Source organism: Diadema antillarum, unplaced genomic scaffold, assembly GCF_040938485.1.
Source record: "Diadema antillarum isolate AM-2024a unplaced genomic scaffold, OU_Dant_1.0 scf00000029, whole genome shotgun sequence".
Lineage (NCBI taxonomy): Eukaryota > Metazoa > Echinodermata > Echinoidea > Diadematoida > Diadematidae > Diadema > Diadema antillarum.
This window is the reverse complement of record NW_027270918.1, coordinates 9,450,012-9,470,702: the sequence shown is the minus strand read 5'-3', so window position 1 is coordinate 9,470,702 and position 20,691 is coordinate 9,450,012. Positions and strand designations below refer to the sequence as shown.

General features: G+C 40.3%; 2 protein-coding genes across 2 annotated transcripts in view; both read left to right on the top strand.

Moving 5' to 3' along the window:
- The window catches only part of LOC139737701 (solute carrier family 23 member 1-like), a 29,804-nt gene extending 13,902 nt beyond the window's left edge, over positions 1-15,902 (top strand). The window contains exons 4-13 of the mRNA XM_071648383.1: positions 1,051-1,139; positions 1,851-1,918; positions 3,219-3,400; positions 3,899-4,019; positions 5,582-5,738; positions 6,642-6,895; positions 7,494-7,623; positions 11,440-11,583; positions 15,279-15,374; positions 15,649-15,902. Coding sequence (XP_071504484.1) covers positions 1,051-1,139; positions 1,851-1,918; positions 3,219-3,400; positions 3,899-4,019; positions 5,582-5,738; positions 6,642-6,895; positions 7,494-7,623; positions 11,440-11,583; positions 15,279-15,374; positions 15,649-15,902 — 1,495 coding nt within the window. The remainder of the gene's footprint in view (positions 1-1,050; positions 1,140-1,850; positions 1,919-3,218; positions 3,401-3,898; positions 4,020-5,581; positions 5,739-6,641; positions 6,896-7,493; positions 7,624-11,439; positions 11,584-15,278; positions 15,375-15,648) is intronic.
- Positions 7,776-10,377, top strand: LOC139739351 (hemicentin-1-like). The gene is made up of 3 exons (XM_071649973.1): positions 7,776-7,780; positions 8,270-8,468; positions 9,899-10,377. Exons 1-3 carry the CDS (start codon positions 7,776-7,778, stop codon positions 10,082-10,084), a joined length of 390 nt encoding a protein of 129 aa, XP_071506074.1. The 3' UTR covers positions 10,085-10,377.
- Positions 15,903-20,691: the final 4,789 nt, after the last annotated feature.

Sequence of the window (20,691 nt, the reverse complement as noted above, 5' to 3'; positions counted from 1 at the left end):
GTTCACATCTCTCCTTCACCTTTCGAGAAGCTCACTAGGGGGGAGCTACTGTAGCAGCTCAACTTTTCTCTGCTTCTTTCTCCTCCACAATCTCCTTCTCTCCGCTCCGACCTCTGATCTCTGTCTTCCACACATGCACTCTCTCTCTCTCTCTCTCTCTCTCTCTGTGGGTGTGACCCTCTCCGTTGTTTTGTTTTCCCCTCGACAAGTTTCCTTTATCAGGTAATTATGTAGACAAATTCTCGCATGATTACTCGCGAGCCTCCGCTGGCTGGTGTGTTTATTCTCAATGTTATTGATGACGGATACAATTCCTAGTATTGAAAGCCACTCGGCATAATATTTTTCTCTCGTGGCCGATCCCAGACACCGCTTGATAAGCACACGACTTCAGAGGCGGCCGCCGTATAATGGGTAAAGATAAGGCCACCGATTGATAATATCCGAACACAGTAGACCCCTGTCAAAAGTGACAAGTGATCTGTAACTTTCTTTAACCCCATTGTTTCACCGCCTACCGGAGATGTGAGTCATCTCCCTGTTGAGATTGGGTATAAATAGTGATTGCTGAATATTGTAAAAGGGTGACTCGCACCACGACTCGTCGATTGATACCTCTTCGAATAAAAGCTGCAATACCTCATGTACTTCCTGCGTACCCCGAGTCTGATTTCTTTACAACTTTAATTAGTGAGTAAGTGTGACTGTGGATCTGTGTACAATTGCATCTGCAATACGAACAATACAACTCACACGCACACATCATCTACCCTCACTAAAATACCAAAAGCCAATAACATGCACTTTCTAACGTTACCCTGAATCGATGCTCGGAGTGAACTTCAATATTCAAAGAAAATGAAAATGTAACAACTATCCACGCACTTGATATAGGTATCTCACAATCAAGGGGTGATAGCTTAAACTACATCATATCAATATGTTTGACGATCCCTACGCATACGGTCTTGCAAGTGAAAAAAAACAACAACAAATCAGTAGTCTTGTGGTATCATGTCTTATTTTCATACTGTCTTACAAAATCTACAGACTTCCAATAGTTCAGGGTCCTTCGTTTACCTTCCTTCTCCCTGCCTTCTCTCTGATGAACGTCCGCGGAGATTGTCCGGCTGTGACAGGTGAGCACTCCTGGGTTTAAAAAAAAAAAAATGTCTCTGCTTTTCTAAAAAAAAAAACTTCAGCTGAGACGCTCAACCCCGATGAATTAAATCTTAATTAGTTGTCAATAGATCAACTGACCTGTAAATATTATGAAGCAGCACTGGCCTTCGGTAAGCACATGATCTCGTCACGCCTTACAGCACACATCTCTTATCAAGTCATATGACAATCTCTTTTTGTTGCGGTGAGTGGACACTCACATTTTGCAACACCAAATATCCTTCTTCCCCTCTCATGCACTATCATAAGTATCGAGAAGAAATGTTGGATCTGACTAAAACCCAGAAATGAACCAGGATTTTTTTTAATCTTATAAACACAATACACGGAAAATTATTTTCGTGGGTTCCACCCTATCTTCCCATCGAAGGGGTGGGGAAAGAGCATTGCCCCTTGGCCCAACCAACAAGCACTATCCCCCTCCCCCCCCCCCCATCTGCATGCCACCGCGCGCCAACACCCCTACACACACAGACACACACAGACACCCACCCACAAACAAACAAACAAACAAACAAACAAACAAACAAAAAACGTTCCGCGGCTTCTGCTCTCCCTATGATATAAACATTGTAAAATTATCATCGATGAGGTCCTCAAGCTTTCATTTTTAATGTTTGAGCCATTTTTTTTTTTTTTGGTTTTATCATATGTATTTTTTTTTTTAGCCAACGCCACAAACGCATCTGAGATTCAAGAGGAGGAGATGAAGGAATTCCAAGTCCGAATACAGGAGGCAAGTTTTGCCAAATATTTAGTTTGATAATAATGACGTGAACGCGTTACTTTGCTGTGGGTGGTACGCACGTAGTACAGTGTAAGCCAGTTCGGAGTTCAGTTTTGTGCATGAGCAATAGCAGAATTAGGTAATTTGTACCAACAGGGTATGTTGACAGTTTTTCATATTCACTGATATAAGGATCTGTGATGTAATGATCGTTCAAATAGACCTTGTAAACGATGCTTGCCAGCATATCCACCTGATAGCCAAAGCGGCATTTGGCAATATCGATAGAAAAAAAAAGGACTCCATGTATGAAAATCTTGACATCATGACGTCAGACGAATCGGACAGTGAGAAAAGACTTTATAACAAGGAAATAACGAAAACAAAGAAACATTTTTAATACATTCAGTGCTAAGTAGTGAAATGGATGCTTTCCCAAGTGTTAATGAGTACGTACCGTTCTGGGCCCCATTTCATAAAAAGTTGACGTGATAGAAACTCTTGCTTAAATGGCAGTTGTCATGGTAACGGCATGAATCCAGCTTCCTGATTGGCTGTCGATGTGGAAAGTTGCCATTCCAACAGGAGTTGCTACTCTAACACTTTTTATGAAATGGGGCTCATGTCACCTGGTCCACGCAAGTTAGTAACTTTCTTTGAATATGACTGATGAATTCCACCAGTCAAGCTTAATATGCATTATGTCATTTGAAAACAAGGTCATTTGTACCCATGTATAACACACAATTTGCTAACCCCGAACTAGCTTATTCAATTCAATTCAGATTTTATTTCATTTTTTTTTACGAGAACATAGACATGAGGTTTCACTGGGCAAAACAAAGCAAACCGAGAAGAGTATACAATAATTGTAGAACCTTATGATTATCACACATTGTCATGAAATCTGAAGCAATGAGAATGAAATAACGATACGCAAACTGCGAACAATGGAGGGACCCACTAAAGAGACAAATCTTGTACAATGTGGGCCCATCAGGTAAAGAACATCAATCAAAAACTAAGTCGATGCACAGGGAGGGGAAAAAATCAGTAGTAGCAGAAAAACTGTTGACTATGTAGCAGTACTTCTGTGATCATGGCAATGGTAACAATCCCATCGAGTAGGATGCATTAATACTATTCGTAGGCACCACATAAATGCAGTCTTTGCTATCGATTACGAATTTACCATGTATTTGCTCAGGACATAAATTTATATCCATATCTTAATATGTCTTGTATACGGTAAAATAGCTAATGATGGTATTGTCAATTAATGAAGTCTCTTTATTGATCGTATATATAGCTGAGTGGAGCTGTCCTTGTCGCCTCCATTTTCGAGATCGTCGTTGGCTTCGCGGGCATCACCAGCCTGTTTCTGCGCTTCATTGGACCACTGACGATCGCTCCTACGATCGGTCTGATCGGACTATCGCTGTTTAACGTGGCGTCTTCGTACGCGAGCCAGCACTGGGGCATTGCTGGCCTGTGAGTTTATATTTTTACCTTGTGTATAAATTAACATAATTGGGAATTAGAACAATATTCAAATAATCATCAGTTAAATCATTTGCTAAAGGTATATCACACACACACACACACACACACACACACACACATATATACACACACATATGTATATAACACATTAATATGAGCGTACTTACGCCTATATTATCAATGTTTTACATCTATATTATGCATATTTTCCTAGTTACTTCATTGATATGCCTTCGTGCACCTATTTTTTTTTTTTTAAGATGAATATTGTTGCAAGAATTTATAATAATTTTGTATAATATTTGGATATGGAAAACTGAAATAAAACGAATATTTTGAGAGAAACGGAGCAGAGCCTGTTCCGGCCTGGTTATATAGTTTGTTTTGTATGCTATTGTTTTGCTTTTTGAAAATTAGCAGCAATTTTCAATATAGTGTTTGGGCTTCCGATCAAAATACAATTTTCTTCTTTCCCGCTCTTTGCAGCACGTTGGCTCTCATCGCTATCTTCTCGCAGTATTTAGACCGCGTTAACGTTCCCTGTCCCGGGCTCGGGAAAACGAAGAGATTCAAGGTGGTCCGGTTCCCACTCTTCAAATTATTCCCGGTTCGTGTGATGATGATTAATTACAATTTTAATGTAATCTCATATGCCAAAATTGTAATGAACTGCACATTTCTGTTCATTCCTTTCATGAGGGCAAGAAGATACATGAAACAAGAGATTACGATTAAAGCACTCTTTCTGAAATAGGTTGGTTTCAAATTATTCTAGTTCTTCAAACAAAACGAGCTATTACGCAAGTAGTGATTACAAAGCAACCAAATTATGAATGAGTACTAAGGGAATTGGTTAAGTTTAGCTGAAACGCTGAAAACACTTATCAAGAAATCCCAGAGAAGAGAATAGTTACGTTCAGACGGTGAACCTTAACTTCGAGGATAAACTTGTAGGTAAGTATGGGGCGCCAAGTGTCGCATGGTCTCTTTCATTACGAAATAGGTTATTTGGTCAGGAAATTACAATTTCGTTGCCACAGACTGACAAACTTACGTTGAAGAAATGACAATTCCGTCACGAAGCGCCCCATACTTAATTACAATCTTATCCTCGAAGTTAAGGACGGCCCACCGTCTGAACGTAACTAATGTAAATAACCATACCAGGTAATACCAGGTTTATGCGAATAATAATATAATAATAAGTACAGCATTTGTAATGCGCCTTCGATCTAGTATCCTATTCTGAGGCGCAGAGGGACGTAATTATGAAAAGAATAGCATACATCATAGTCATAATTGTACATAAGAAGGTTGAAAAAGAAGAAAGAGATAAGTAGAGATATACACACCAATGAACAATTCGTTGAAAATTCAATCGAAACAAGATGCGAACATATGTGATTTCAAAAGCTTTTTAAATGTTTCAATGGTCTCTGCTGATCGGATCCTCAGCGGAAGAGCGTTCCAGAGAGATGGGGCTGCAGAAACAAAGGCTTTTTCTCCGAGAGTCGAGATTGTTCTTTTAACTGTTAATTGTTTACTATTACATGAACGGAGATTTCTGCCAGGGACGTATTCTGAAACAAGGTTTTGCAAATATTTTGGAGCTGAAGAATGTACTGCTTTCCATGTATGAATAAGAATTTTAAACTCTATCCGCTTGGATATTGGTAGCCAGTGAAGATTTTTTAGAACTGGGGTAATGCTGGAGAAGCGAGATGTTCCACTGAGGACCCGAGCAGCAGAGTTCTGAGCACGCTGTAGTTTGGCCAGTTGGTAAGATGAATAGAATTATCTATGCCTGGCGATATAGCAACCTATTCAATGTAAATGAATACAGTCGAAATTTGTATTCAAAATGTGAAAAAGGATGGTACGGACTAGTTTGTATGTACATGTAAGGCCTACGGAAGATTACAGCTATTCACTCGATTGACGTGGTGATCACATGACGGATTGAGATATTTCCATGTATCCCAGGTATACCTATTATTGTTAGGAGATTTAGGCTCAAAAGTCCATACAGTTAGATGGTTATACATTTCTGGACTTTTGTTATTTCTTCTGAATTCTTTTTCAATGTTGATTTTTCTAGTTTCTCGTATTCATAAAAACATGTGTTATCATTATATCTAAATTTCCATCGCTGATGCATTATATTTGTAGGTGGTGCTCGCGCTCCTCATATCGTGGCTGTTCTGCTGCATTCTGACGGTAACGAACGTGTTTCCTGACGACGAGTCTTCGAGTGGCTACCGGGCTCGAACCGACCTGAACCATGAACAGCTGTCTGCTACACCCTGGTACTACATTCCATATCCAGGTATGGTGTCTTTGAACGAGACAGTACAGCGAATTCCAAAGTAGCAGGCAGATACAGTAGGCCTATAACTTTGGGTAACTTGTTGGATGATGAAACTTTCTTAAGTGGCTATCACATGGGATTGGACACTAGATAGCGACCTGATGGCGGCTCGGGTCTCGCTGGTTGCGGAGACGTTTCCGCGACCAGCCAGGTCGCCGGGGAGTCACGAGACTCCAGATGGTCTCGGGGACGTCTCCACGACGTCTCCTTGGTTGCGGCCTAGTCACGGAGACTAATCTTGCCCGCGACCTTGCGGAGGCCCATGGCGGTGTAGAGACGTCGCGGAGACGTCTCTACGACTAAGAGAACGTCTCAGAGACGTCGCGGCGGCGTCCCCGCGACTTCAGGGCGAATACGTGTAACCCTGTTTGTAGACGTCTCGGACGTCGTCCTGGAGTTACCCTCTTGGTGAGAACACCAGCCATTTTTAGTCGCAAGAGTCGTGGCAGTCGCGGCGACGTCTCTTCCACTGAGATATGCTTGAAATGAATACAGTTTTCTCTACATGCAATAGGGCAATGCCGTATACAAGTTTACTATAGTTTAGATAGTTTAGTTAGGAGAATACTTTTACTTTACGTTTTGATACCTCAGCAGACTTCTGATGCATGATTCGCGCAGCCTTATCTCGCAACGACCGTGATCTCCTTATGACGCAACACAAGGATAGTCATGTTAAACTATAATACACAAAATGGAGGACTGTCCAATTATCACACAGTCACGTGCAACCCTAAGCTTGTTCTCCTCTTGTGATTTGTCATGTAATATCAGAAAAAAAAAATCCCTGCCAGCAACAGTCGAAATCGGTCCCAATTGCCTACAATTTTGTAATTCAACTCGCCTAATTATCTTACGCAGGTCAGTGGGGACCGCCACGGATAACTGCCCCCGGAGTTCTGGGTATGATGGCAGGCTGCACCGCTTCCATCGTCGAGTCCATCGGTGACTACTACGCATGCGCCAGAATAGCTGGCGCCCCTCCACTTCCGCCACACGCGGTCAACCGTGGGATAGGGATGGAAGGTGTCGGAGGTATAATCTCGGCCTTGTGGGGAACCGGTGTGGGTGCTACTTCGTATAGCCAGAATATAGGAGTCATAGGTATCACAAAGGTGAGAATAGCTTCCATAAGTTCACAAAACAAAAGTAGTCAGCAACAGCCCAAAATACCAAGTAAACACATACACGAATCACTATACCGCTGCTGTAATTGACGCATAGAAGTAAAGTTAATGAATACTATTATGTATTATTTGGGGTTTTCATTTCTATATCTGCTTGCATTACGCGTCATTATTTTGTTCTGCACAAAGTATACATACAACATGAAATTAATAAAAAGTATCTGAACGCTGAGTGAGTATTATCATTCATTTTGTTTGCATGAATATCCATAGGAGGACATTGGATATTTCAACCTGCATCTCGTTTGTAATATCCATTCCAAGCACTAAAGGTATGACATTTCATAGGCTCGACAATCCCATACAAATCAGACAGGACAAAAGATGATAGCGGGATCGAGTGATGAGCAAGAGAGCAAGGAGGGGGGGGGGGGGGGGTCGAGAGAATCTATGAACATTGCTATCTTGCTGTCCAGTTTTACGCATATTTACCTATAGATTAACCACCGCTTGACGCAGATTCGTGGCATGAGTACTTCCATATCGAACTAAAATGTGCTGTGTAATGTCACCATCAACGACGCAGGTGGGAAGTCGGTTCGTTGTGCAGGTGATGTCATTCATACTTCTCGTCTTTGGACTGTGGCTGAAAGCGGGCGCTGTTCTCGTGTCGATCCCAGCTCCAGTCATCGGGGGCGTTATGGCTGCAACGTTTGGTGAGTTGCCGAACGATTCAGTTATTTTGATCTCATTCTGTGAACTCCTGATAGGGAAAATTCGGTTTACAAAGTAGCCTGTGATAAAGACACTCATCCCTAAGTATCTACGAGTAGGTACTACTCTCAAGCTCAAAAAGAAGACTGTGTACATGCTGTAATGTTAACAAAAATTGTCTCCGCGAAAGGTTACGCCTTCTGTAACGGAATACCCCCATCTAGTAGCTATTTTACTATAGAGACTTGCATGAAATTGGTAGATATGTGGCATATCACTGATCTACACGTAACAAAATATTGAAATCTTGCGTAATTCCACTGGATTCAAAGTAAGCTCTGCTTCAATCGCCAAGGGAATTATAGCTGTCTGGAGACATCCTGTCCTCAATATTACAGCAGAGATGCTCATTCGGGGTAAGGAAAGACATTAATGTTACTGAGCTGTTAAAGAAGAGATGTTTAACTGAACTTTGAAGTGCCAGAAGGTTAATTATCTTTAAGGTCACAGAGGACAAGCTGATTTTGCTATAGCATGCATTTCCCATAGACACCTGTCTGAGAATACGTGGGACTAGTCTTTAACGGGTTAAGTACCATGACAGTACATTGTACTTTACAATGGTTCACTTCTCTCTGCACATCACAGGTACTGCCGCAAGAGCTGGCCGTCCAATCTGCCAAGCAACGAGCTGCGTCGCTGTCACAGCCTAGCCCAGATTATCCAGTTCAAGACGCTATCCCTGCTGACCAAGACACAGTCCAGCCGAGACCTGCTACGTCTCCACGTGGTGCGGGAAGGGGGTGCCATGCACACCAACACACACTTCTCCATTGAAAACAGAGAGGTAAGTCCCCTCCCATCTCGGCAACCCCGCTTATCTATGAAAACAAGAGATGATTTCCTCCAGACAGCTTTTAACCCTTCATGTGCCAGGAACTAAGCTTAGCTGGCCGAACGTTTTTATCAGCATTCAATAATCCCTCCAAACTTAGCCTAGTTGTAAAGTTAGCACACCCACTCAGGTGTAGCAACGTGCCTCAGTCCAAAAGGAAGCCCATGGTGACACAATAGGGATTAGGTAATCTCTTTCATTTGACTGTTACTTTCCAGATATGTGTGTGTGCCTGCCGATGGGCTGCCACAGAGCCAAGGAAGGGGTAAAGAGTCTGTTTGGTCTTCTGCAAGTTGGGATACTTTAAAACTTGGATAGTAAAATTAGGTTTTGAAAGCTAAACTGTCATTTCAACTCCTTTTATAATAATGCATTATTTACCTTGTACCAATTCTGTATTTTCAGTGGTAGGAACACCGGAGTGAGCATGTTAGGAGCTAATACTAATCTTTCTGTTTTTTCATGCTGCCTAAATAGCAACAAAGAAATATCCCTATGATTTTACAGCTTCCATAAGATTCTGAAATTTCTATTAACCTCGTACAGAACCCACTAGGTTTCTACACACAAGTAATTTAGTGTACGTAGTTTGTTCACCAACTTGAGAGTTTAAATTGATGAAACTGAAAGCACAGTGGCAATATGGCCTAGTGCAAAACAGTAGGGTATAGTAACACATGTCCCTATCAGGATCCAGGAACCCCTTGTATGTTTGCCAAATGACACCTTCATCAACTTGCATGATTTGGCACGATAGAACTCTATCAGTTAATTTGCTGTGTATAGTGACCTTATGCATGTTGTACAAAGTCATGGAATTCTTGTTGGGAAGAAGGTTAAAAATGTTGCATAATCATCATGTCATAGGAAGGGGTATGTGCTGACATTAAAGGTGTAAGTGCCCCTTCCCCTGATTCTAGTAAGACAGTAAGACAAGTGATGAACAGGACAGAGTGGATGGGTGAGAATTGGATGCGTGAAATTAACTTTGGAACTGTTTGAACCCACGAGCGCAGCGAGTGGGTTTTAGACTGTTCCAAAGTTAAACGAGAGCATCCAAGTCGCACTGATCCACGGAATAGGCCTGTGCATCATTTGTGTTATAAAATGGGCCCGTAAATTCATGAAATACAATTACAAGATTTGACCCATGTGTTCAGATTTTACCGGATGCATGGCTCTGTGTGGATCAGTAAAATCAGTGCATGACAATTGACCGATCAGATTGCAGTGATTCTAAAGCCCATACTATTATAGTGAAATGACGTGACATTTCAAAATTGGCCAGCCTGAAACATGTGACCTCTTTCTGTGCAACGCTGCCGAGCACTGTGAACGATGGACACTTCTATGATCATATTTTTCCTCCCCGCATCCTGCAGGTACCTTTCAGTATCCGAAGAGATGCGGACGGGTCGGGGGTGCTGTCGACGCGACTGATGCTGCGTCACCCGCAAGAATACATTGTCAGAGTGCGGGCCAAGAGCTTCGGCAGTAACAATCAGGTGGAGCTGGACTTCGTATACCATATTTATATCTCAGTCTCACAGTTTCCCTTCTACGCATAAGCTTGACTAGAGAGGGAGAGATGGAGAAGAAAAAAAAAATGTGAGTGAGCGAGTGTGAGAGAGAGAGAAAGGAGAGAGAAAGAGAATACAGAAGGAGAAATCTCTTTATGTGCGCTTTCCGGCCCAGCGAATGATTCGTCCAGCTCCTACCCACCAGCAGACACAAATATGAAACTGAAGTCGATGGAATGGCACGCCAGAGAGAAAACAGCACGCCTCCTATTCCTGCCCACAGTGATGGAGTGTGAGAGACGGAGGGCTCTCGTCGGTGTTCCTTGGAACTTGATTTAGGAAGGGTGGTGCCATTGACGTCAGTGTCGGTCTGATGTTACAAGGCTCAGGAGAGCTTTCTTCGTCGTTTTGCGACAAGGATGTCTTGTGGACACAACTTGCTGGGGTCACTTTACTTTTCTGTAAATAACTAATGTGTGCTTAGGAGTGGCGTATAACCACGCCCACCTATGTAGATGTCATCTCTTACAAGAAAGAACACAAAAAAAAAGACAAGAGTTTGTATTCTTTCAAACAAATTCTTGGAATCTAATGTCTATATGAAGAAGCTTTTGTACTTATGCCCCTCACGAGGTGTGTGAAAGCAGGACCACATGGTAACAATAATTATTACTTTTTCTGTTTCTATTTAGTTTTTCACTCGAAATTTGTAAATGTTTTCTAAATTCAGAGTGATGCAAAAGAAAGTCCCCTGGATATTAGAGAACAGAAATCATTTCCAGGGATAAGATTAAGTGTCGTATAAAACTTAATGGCATTCAAAAAGTTGTTATAAGAAACCGGCATTACATTTTTATTGATTTCTTATTTCATTTTCATTCATTAGCCTTGGTGTCTTCTGTAAAGTTTTGTGATAATACATCTGTATATAGGTCACTTTTATTGCAGATTAAAGAAATGTAGAGGCACGCCCCCCCCCCCCAAAAAAAGGCGAGAAAATATCTGATTGCTTGTAAAATTATTATTTGAGTCAAAAATGAATACAAACGTGCTGAATCTCTTGTGCAATTGAAGTGTTTGTCAGGTTTGATAAACATTAACACTCAAACATTAATATGCATGTAGGATATACAGATATCAGTGACAAAATACCACTGATGACGTTATTATCAACGTTGATGCGTATTGAGTAGGACAGATTTACACAATAATCTTCCGTGTACCCGTTATTGATGATTCCAATAAAATCATTATACATAGCACACCCGTTCCTGCTAGCAATTGGTTAATATAGACTGTCTAAATATACTCAAAATGTTGTTCAATTTAAGTTTCTCTTTGAAATCACAGAGATAGTGCATAGCGTACTCTCTTCCACGATTCTCCTCGACCGCTTGTTTTAGGTATGGTGGCCGCCGTGGGTTTCTCCAACCTCCAGTTTGTCAATTTGAACTCGTCCCGAAACCTCTTCATCCTGGGAACAGCGTTCTACATTGGAATAGCTGGCCCTACCTACATCAACGAAAACAGGGACTCCATCAACACAGGTCACTGCCATCACCCATCGGAACAGCATTAAACAGTTTTGCTTATTCATCCATGCAGCTCCTCATCAGCGAGCTAGATACCGCTAACGGTAACGCTAATTAGGCAAAAATGGTGTTCCGCATATACGCGATACAGCTGTTTCCAATGTCCAACCCGCGAGGATGCGTTGTCTTAGCGTTCGCGTCGCATATCTAAAACTCGCTATTTACAGGATCTTGCCCAACCTGTAATTACCGAGATTGTGGAAAAATTCTTTCATTCCCATTTATTCATAACCCCAAACCTGTTTGACTAAATCTACACAATTGAACTATCCGTATGTAATGTGAACATTTAAACAAAAACTTGGACTGCAGGTTGATTTCACGCTCTGGCAAGCTATTTTGGGTTCAATTCATCTCAATTTATTTTGTTTTGTAAAAAAAAAAAAGAACATCAAATAAAGTTACTTGACTCGTTGATACATATTATGCTAAAAAGAAGGTCAACAGGATTTAAATCAAATTCTAAACAACTTTATACGTTAGGCTGAAATCATGTTTTGATAAACATGTAGGAACCAATGAATTACAAAAGAGCATGAAATTTCAGTTCTGGAAAGAAAATAAAATTCCCCCCCCCCCAAAAAAAAAAAGAAAAAGAAATAAAAATGTCATGTATACTGTAATAGGCCTACCTTAATGCCGTTTTTCAATTCAATTCAATTCATTTGTTTTCATTCTTCTTTTTTCTTTTTCAACAAAAACATAGCACAAGATAAAGATAAATCATAAACAAAGAACATTATATTTTTTGCCTATGCAATGGTGTAGGCGCGCTTGTAAAGTGCGCACACGCATATAATTGTGATTGACTTCGTTCTATTTCATTTACTTATTTCATTTCCAACAAAAATGCAGTTGCACTAAGACATTTGAATACACATAATTACATACAATTACTACAACATTGTAATCAAGGAAAACACTGTGATATAAGTACAATAGATTGTTTGAAACGGAAAGACTGCGGAAATGCACGGCTCGTGTTTTGCTGTCTCCTCATAAACGATATGTAATTGTAAAAAACTTAATACAAAACTAGACAAATTGCCTCAAAAATAAAAGAAGACAAAGACACAAACAAATAAACAAACAAACAAACACGAGGAAGCTCGCATGTAGCAAAAAAATATATATTTATGAAATGCACTGTGCTAATCTAAAAATGAACGCTCATCCAGTTGATTTTCCAATCAGATGAACCTTTTCAGCGAACTGTGCTAATCTATTTGCTTGTGTCTTGTCTACTTTAAAGGGTGTGTACAGTTCTGGTCGAGGTGAAGATTTAGCTTTTAACGTTTTGCGAAATATTCAGAAACCATTCTATAAGATGTCAAAGAGCATGCAGTTCTAAGGGGTATCAAAAGTTTATTAGATGAAAATCGGTTTTGAAATGGCTGAGATATCCAAAGACAAGGTGAAACAAAGAGATCCTAATAAAGTTGTGGCATGTCGCCTTTTATTATTAGCACTTTTTGTCAAATAAACGTTGAATCCTTCTTAAAATTCCATGCTCTTTTATATTTCATAAGAGGCTTTTCATTACCTCACTTAGGAATGTTCAAAACATGAATCCCTACCTCAACCAGTACTGTACAGTCCCTTTAAAGGGATAGTACAGTATTGGTGGAGATGAGAATTGGGCTTTTATCTTTTTGTGAGATACCAAGAAAACACTTATGAAATAGTACGGAGCATACCATTTTAAGAGGAATTCAGAGTTAATTTGATGAAAATCGGGTTTGGAATAACTGAAACATCCAAAAACAAAGTAAAACAAAGTGATCGTACTAAAATGTGGGTCCCACACTTTATTAGAATTGCTCTTTTTTGGATATCTCAGCCCTTTCAAAACCAATTTTCATCAAATGAACGTTGAATTTTTCATGGCATTACGTGCTCTTTCATATTTCATAAGAGGTTTCTCATTATCTCACCAAAAAATGTTAGAAACCTGAAATTAGGTCTCAACCAAAACTATACGATACCTTTAATCCTTCGTCTTCGTCTTCTTCTTCTTCTCTCTGTCTTTCTGCCCCTACAGACCCATCCGATCTGGCAGAAAATCAACAATTTTCGTACTGCAGTGTCCACGTGCGAACTCGTGTGCTGAATGTATGATAAGCCGTGGTCACACTGGCAGACGATCGAAAAGTTTACGATTGCTATCTTTCAGATCTCGAAGTGTTATTGCCAGTGTAACTTCCCGCGAAACTTCTCGCGAAACTCTTCCCGCAACTTCCCACTCAAACTATGGATATTGACCCCATCCCCACCAAACTTCTCGATCTTTTTCCAGGGTGAACGCTAGAAGCTGAAACTTCGCGAAATTTGTCACGTGACCTGTCCAGTCCACCACCTGTTTTCGGGCGGTGCCTATTTTGTGTTATACAGGTGTTCATTGTTACGTCACAATCACTAGCAATCCGACGACGCGCTCTATCTTCTTTCTTTGGCACGCGCACGACCCAAACTTCTCGATAAAGTTTGGCTGCCAGCAAAGTAATACGTAGGATGACGGATCTTTGCTGCCAGTGTGAACGGATGACTGAAGATCACGAAGACTTGCGATCTTGAACTTGGTTAAGGCCGTGTCACACCATAACGCGGGCTTGTGGCGAGGAGGTAGTTTCCAGCACGTATAAGATTTTCAGCGGGCGAACAAGAATGTTTGCAATTTTCATTCATGCCTTGTCATATACCTTACGGGGGAACTTCTGCGGCTTGACTTGCGGGGAAACAAATTTACTCCAAGGAGCTCTCCGCAGTTGGTCCGCACCTGACAGTATCTAGCGCGTAGTTGCCCGGAGGTGCTCACGCAAGTCCGATTTAACCGCAGCCAAGTTTTGAGCATGACCAAAACTTTTTCCGGGTGAGTCGCGGGAATGCCCGTAGAAGTCCACGCAGAACGCCAGTAGGAGACCCTTAGCGGCAGTACTTCCCAGGCAATTCCCACGCAGGTACTTCGCAGTCCCGTATGCAGCCAAGATAATGAAATTCTGTGAGATTTCAGCCATTCCGTTAGAGAAATTCCTTCACTGAGTTGTCAGCCCCCACGCGACTGGTACAAAGGTCACACAGTATACTCGCAAGCATAACGCGTCCAGCAAGTAAGACACATGCGCTGACTCGCACAAATCCTTTCCGCCCTCAGGAATGTCCGGTATGCTAAAAAAATCCATACACGTAACAAGCACGAGTAGCTTGCCCGGAAAGGTGTGACAGGGCCTCGAACACGGTTGCGGGTAAAAAAATATGCGTGCTCACCTCCGGGCGACTACTTTTGAGATACATGCTAGGTACTGCCATGTGCGGATATCTACGGGGACCTCCGGGGAGTCAAAATTGTTCTTTGCAAGTCGCACGCAAGGCTGGTGTGACACGGCCTTAATCTTCTGCCACTGTGACCGCGGCTAGTGAGTATAAATTGCGGCGAGCGCGAGCGGGTCGCAATATCATGCATTCGCATAGTATGCTTGCGCGAATGGGACACGTAATCTTTTGGTGGATTTTGCTGTCAGGTCGGATCGGTCTGTAGTCAATTTTATTGCCATGCAAGAACTTCAGTTAAAAATGAGAGCATGCGCGTAAGTACAGCTAGTAATGAATACACTATTCTTTTAACACGATCCTTGTGACTTGTTATCATGCAGGTTCTGAGACGTTTGACCAAATCTTGGTGATCATTTTGGGCACAAGCATGTTCCTAGGTGGGACAGTCGGCTGCATTTTGGACAACACCATTCCTGGTAATTACTTCTTTTTGAAGAAAAAAAAAGTAGAACACAAATGTGTACTGGTAATGCTCTCTCAAAGATTAGACATTGTGGCATCTGTAAAATGTAAATAAGGTAACATTTTTGCAGGACCTATACATTGTGCGTGCTTACACTGAAATACAACAAGGGGCAAACTATACAGTATTCTATTATCGCTTCTCGGGATTTTGGCTAAGATCATGACTTTATTGTGTAGTATTAAGTCGCACAATGTTTAGTCTCGTTGATTTTTATGGCCAAACAGGTTCCCCGGAAGAGCGAGGAATGATCAAGTTCAGCAAGATGCAATTCCAGAAAGACGACGAAGTCGACGTCGAAAGCGACCTGGGAGAGTCTGGAGATGACGTCACTTACTTGGTGAAAAAGTGCTACGACTTTCCCTTCGGTATGAAAGCTGTCCGACGGTGGAAATGGACCAAACGAGTGCCTTTCTGTCCAACTTTCACCGGGTTTCGGAACCCCTTCGCGAAAGTAAATCGCTGCAGACCGAAGATATAATGATAATGATAATAATAAGGTCTTATTTTTCCAGGGTAGCCTCTTCAGTGTTGCCACTGCTCTACCAGAGGGCCCTGCCATTATTGTTATTACCCTAGCGTTGCCAGGTACCCATTTATACACATGGGTCGAGAGGGACATTGTGGGTAAAATCATCTTGTCCAATAAGGACGTAAGCGCTGATCGGGACTCGAACTCGGATCCTCCGATCGGAAGTCGGGAGTCTTAACCACTCTGTCACAACGCCCCCATAAATGAAATGAAATATGAAATGAGTTCAGGCAACTTCGCGATGCAACAGCAGAGAAATGATATACATGCATACTATAATGATACAATTTAATATAAACCATGACCGAGATCGATCAATCTGCGGATCTGCCCGTGTTATGTCCAGTTCTGAACACATTTTCGTTCACTCCTGCATGTTTGTATGGAAGAAGATAATATGAGCATTTTGTGTGTTCGGTGTGTGTTGTGGGAAATATCACGTGATTATATAAAAAATTGGTTTACTTTGGTTGTAATTATATCTTTAAATATTTCTAAAGCTATACTCAGAGTCTTCCAATACCTCGTCTATTTGCTCTATAGAGTATAACATACTGTAGAGGCAATCATGAATATTATATTATGATGTTGACACCTCAACGTAAAAATATTATATACTATTTTCTCTGCGTGATATTCTAACTGAAATCTGAAGCTGTTCAAAAAACAAGAGCTTTTGCTTGCACATGATAAAATCCAACAATGGAATCATAACTTGTAATTCTCATTTTGGTTTTAAGTCAGTTAGGGCCTATCTACTAAAAATGTTCAATACATTTAGAAGTCAGTATTTAGATAAAGTGTAAGTTGACACATTATGCTTCGCTTCATTTCCTTGGTGAAGGATTTTATGTATTACCTTTAGAAGAAAGATTTTCTATAACTTAGAAAGTTCCTGTTGAACTATAACCAGATAACTCTGGTTGACGGTTGATGTGTACGGTATTTAGAAGGATGATCTTAAATCTAGTGCAAAAACAATTTTATTATAATAAAGATAATATAGATGTCATCACATCTTTATTTTGCTCTCTTGTGCACCGCTACAAGAATGGGGAAAATGAAAAAATTTAGTAAATTAGTATTCTACAGACGTCATATTATATGGCTTTATTATTACATGGAATTTGGGTGAATTCAGTTAATACTCTACTGGAAGTGCTTGTCACGTTGATCTTCCACAACATCGTCAGTATTATCTTTATTCTTATATTGTCTGTTTGTATGATCGTCTTGAACGTCCGTCCTCAAAAACCTTCTTGGTACTCTTTAGCAAATACACAAGAAGACACACTTTTTAAGAGTTTAATGGTGATGCGGTGATACTTTTTCAATGACAAGGCCAGTGTACGGTTGATTTATTCTGGAGAATGTTTCTTGTTGGAAAATTTAAGAATAAATGATATTTGACAAGTCTATTCGAAAAAAGACGCGTCTCTCGATCATAGTGTCTGATATTGGAGGTGTAGCCTATTTTGATATTTCACTTGATTACTCGCATTTGGCTAAAATATCGGCTTTGCACACAAATATACGTGACCTCTACAGGGCAAATAACGTGGTACGTGCTGCATTTTGTCTTTTCATAATCATCTAGCAGTCTAGCGGGACAGATGTACGCAGAGAAGTACTTGGGAAAACAGATCGGATTTCAATTTGTACCATAAGAAGGGTCAATCAACGAGGTAAACCCTGCCATTTCTCGTTATCTTCAATGCATTCTTATCAGATCCGAAAGGAATCAAATTTCTGGGGCCATTATTCGCGTTGATATTCGTCACACTCGTCCGTGATCACGGTGGTGAGGGGAAAGGAAACTTTTAAACTGCTTTTTTTTTCGAAATACCAGGACGTCTCTGCCTCCTCTCTTCAAATCCTTGGTATCTCCGCACAAGTACATTTTGGACTCGTGCTATGTATCAAATTAAAACAGAGTAAAAAAAAAATGCCATGTCATCAGAGAATCGGCCACTCCCGACTATTGGCTGCTTTTGAGGTACTGTACTGTATAGCAGGTGACATTTACTTCGTCAACTACTGGACTCTTGGATGGAGGTCATCACTGCTTGAGTTGATTGTATAGATCTTCAAGCTTCTGCGTGTGCTTTAATGGGAATTGCCTGCCGTGACGATATTATGCTGCTGCTTTACAGCGTCTCGTATAACCCTATGAACTAATTCAGTCTTTGAATACATATTGACCTCCGTGATTTTCCTTAATAAGAAAAAAATAACTGTTGTAAATTGGAAAGTCATCCCCGTCGTTTGAGACTTCGTCACAATGTTGGCATCATTGGTGAGAGGTACGGAAGAGATAGTGCTCGATGAACTGAAGACAGAAGCTACCCGTCATCGGACAACACCATCGACGTCGAAGAAGATGACGAAAGAGCTCGTGCCGATGTGATCGTCTATAGCAGACGCCTATGTTATACGGGATCAATAAAATCCTCCGTGGTCCAGCACGATTGTGTGTTGTTTTTTCTTCAGGTAACTCAAGCAAAACTCATTATCCTATTCAAGTTAACTTTAATAGCCAAAGCATAAACACACAGACCAGTTGAAAGGCAAATCCGGATTACTGTAGTTCAAAGTTGGCCTAAAAAATAAGGAAAATTTGACAAGCACAACAGTGAAACTTGACCAAAATCGGATAAAGATTAGGGAAGTTATATATCGTGCAATACTATAGCTCAATTCCATCTCTATATTTAACCATGCAGGGAGGTTTGGGAAATCTGTTCAAATCCCTTGTAAACTGATCAGATAAACATGATTTTTTTTAAAATGTTCGCGATCGTGTTTATTTATATATTTGATTTGAAAGATCATGCATAATTAGCATTTTCAAGACAGACGTATCTCTCTGACGAAGGGTACGATTACGAGTGATACAATTTCTTATGAGTTCACGTAGAAGGCATGGTGAAGTTCATTAGCAATTAAATCTTACATTAATATGTCTTTGTTATAACAGGACAAGTTTATGCTTAAACGAGGTTATGCTGCAGAGAACACGTCTAGCGAAAATGAGACAATTCATGGTGATCTCATGTAATTTGAGACGATTTAAATTTACAATGTGTTTGTGTGTATAATGAAGGCAAAAACGTCTGTAATGAAGCTATACAGATATTGCAATGAGGAAACTCGTAGTCAGTAGAATGTAGAAGACTTTACAGAAATAATATTTAGCCAGGGTTTGTTTAGCCTTTAGTGTTTCAAGACAGAACTTTGCCCAAAATAATGATAAAATTCAAACTGAATTAACGTCTAAGAGCATCACGCCAAGAGAGCCTCAATTCATTGTGTGCAAATTAGTAGGTACAGTATTATCAAATATGATGACAACTATCATAAAGAAAAACAAAATAAATGCAATAGTGTAAACCAGAACAAAGCCTAATGCCCTGTTTACAATGTATAGCAAAAATGAGTGGAGCTTGAAAACTTGTACAAAATAAAAAAAGAAAATGCAATCCATTTGCTTTCTGACTGGCGTTTATTCTAGACTTTTCATGAAAATTGATGAACATATTGCGGGTTTAGTTCCTTCTTATAGTTGCATTTTAGATGTAAGCTTTCCGGGCTTCTATATCATTTACAATGTCATGAAGAAGGTGGTAACATTAGCAACAAACGTAACTAAAACTGTCACAAATTACTGTATTACTTGTGTCTCAAACATTGATTAAATAGGACTCGAAGGGAAATTAATTCGAGCGGTCGCATGCCAACGAAACTTGAGGTTTTGTGGTCACTCTTGAAGCACTTCATATAGTTTGGTTCCAGCATTGCTTTCTCGTTTGTTCGCGTGTTTGTTTGTTTGTTTATTTGTTTAAATTTTGAAATGTATTCCAAGACAGTATATACACATGTGCAATGAAAACGGAAAACGCTTAATGACCAGTGAGTATATTAGGGTTTTTTATGTATACGAGACACATCCCTTCAGCAAATTTACTCATAATGTTCTCAGTACGTTCGTTGTTCATATTGAACAATTTTTCCCCCTGATATCGAAATTTGAATCAACTGATGCAAATTCACGCTTGGTTATTTGAACGTTTACGGGAGTCAGTCAATGGTGCAGTGTTGGAAAACATTAGCAATTGAATGAAACGACAGGGATAAGCTGGCATAATCAAAATAGAAAAAAATCTCATTTTATATTGCCCTCAACAAGTCATTGTTCATTTTTATGGTATTTGTTTTAATGAGCAATGGTGTATAAGCTATGGGTTGCTTCTGAAGTCCAAGATCCACAGAAGCGGTATAAACTGATTGCATTTTTTTTTTCGTTGACTCCCAGTGAAGGTACCTGTTGTGCGAATGAAAAAGTGATAGTGCAATGTGGACTGCCAAAGTATAAATGGCAACTTATAAACAAAGGTTGATTTAGATTTTAATCCTTATCACAACGCTTTCTAAATTGTCGACTGAAATGTTGTATCAGATAATGGTGTTGTTGTTTTTTCATCATATAAACTTTGAATTCCTCGTAAACTGGTATGTTCTGTACTATATCATAAGTGTTTTTCTTGGTATCTCGTAAAAAGTTAAAAACCCAATTCTCATCTCCACTAATACTGTACCATCCCTTTGATCTTCTTAAATCCTTTACATCTGCGCAGAGGAGCGATTTTACAATCGTGTGAAGTACCCAATTAAAGCAAAGGAATCGGAAATTTGTCTTGTCATCATCAGAACACGATCACTCCTGATTGTTATAGCGGAT

Bases quoted from the DNA above. Each gene is read 5' to 3' on its own strand.
- LOC139739351 (XM_071649973.1), top strand. The intron at 8,469-9,898 runs GTAAGTCCCCTC...CGCATCCTGCAG, and splicing joins TCTCCATTGAAAACAGAGAG to GTACCTTTCAGTATCCGAAG.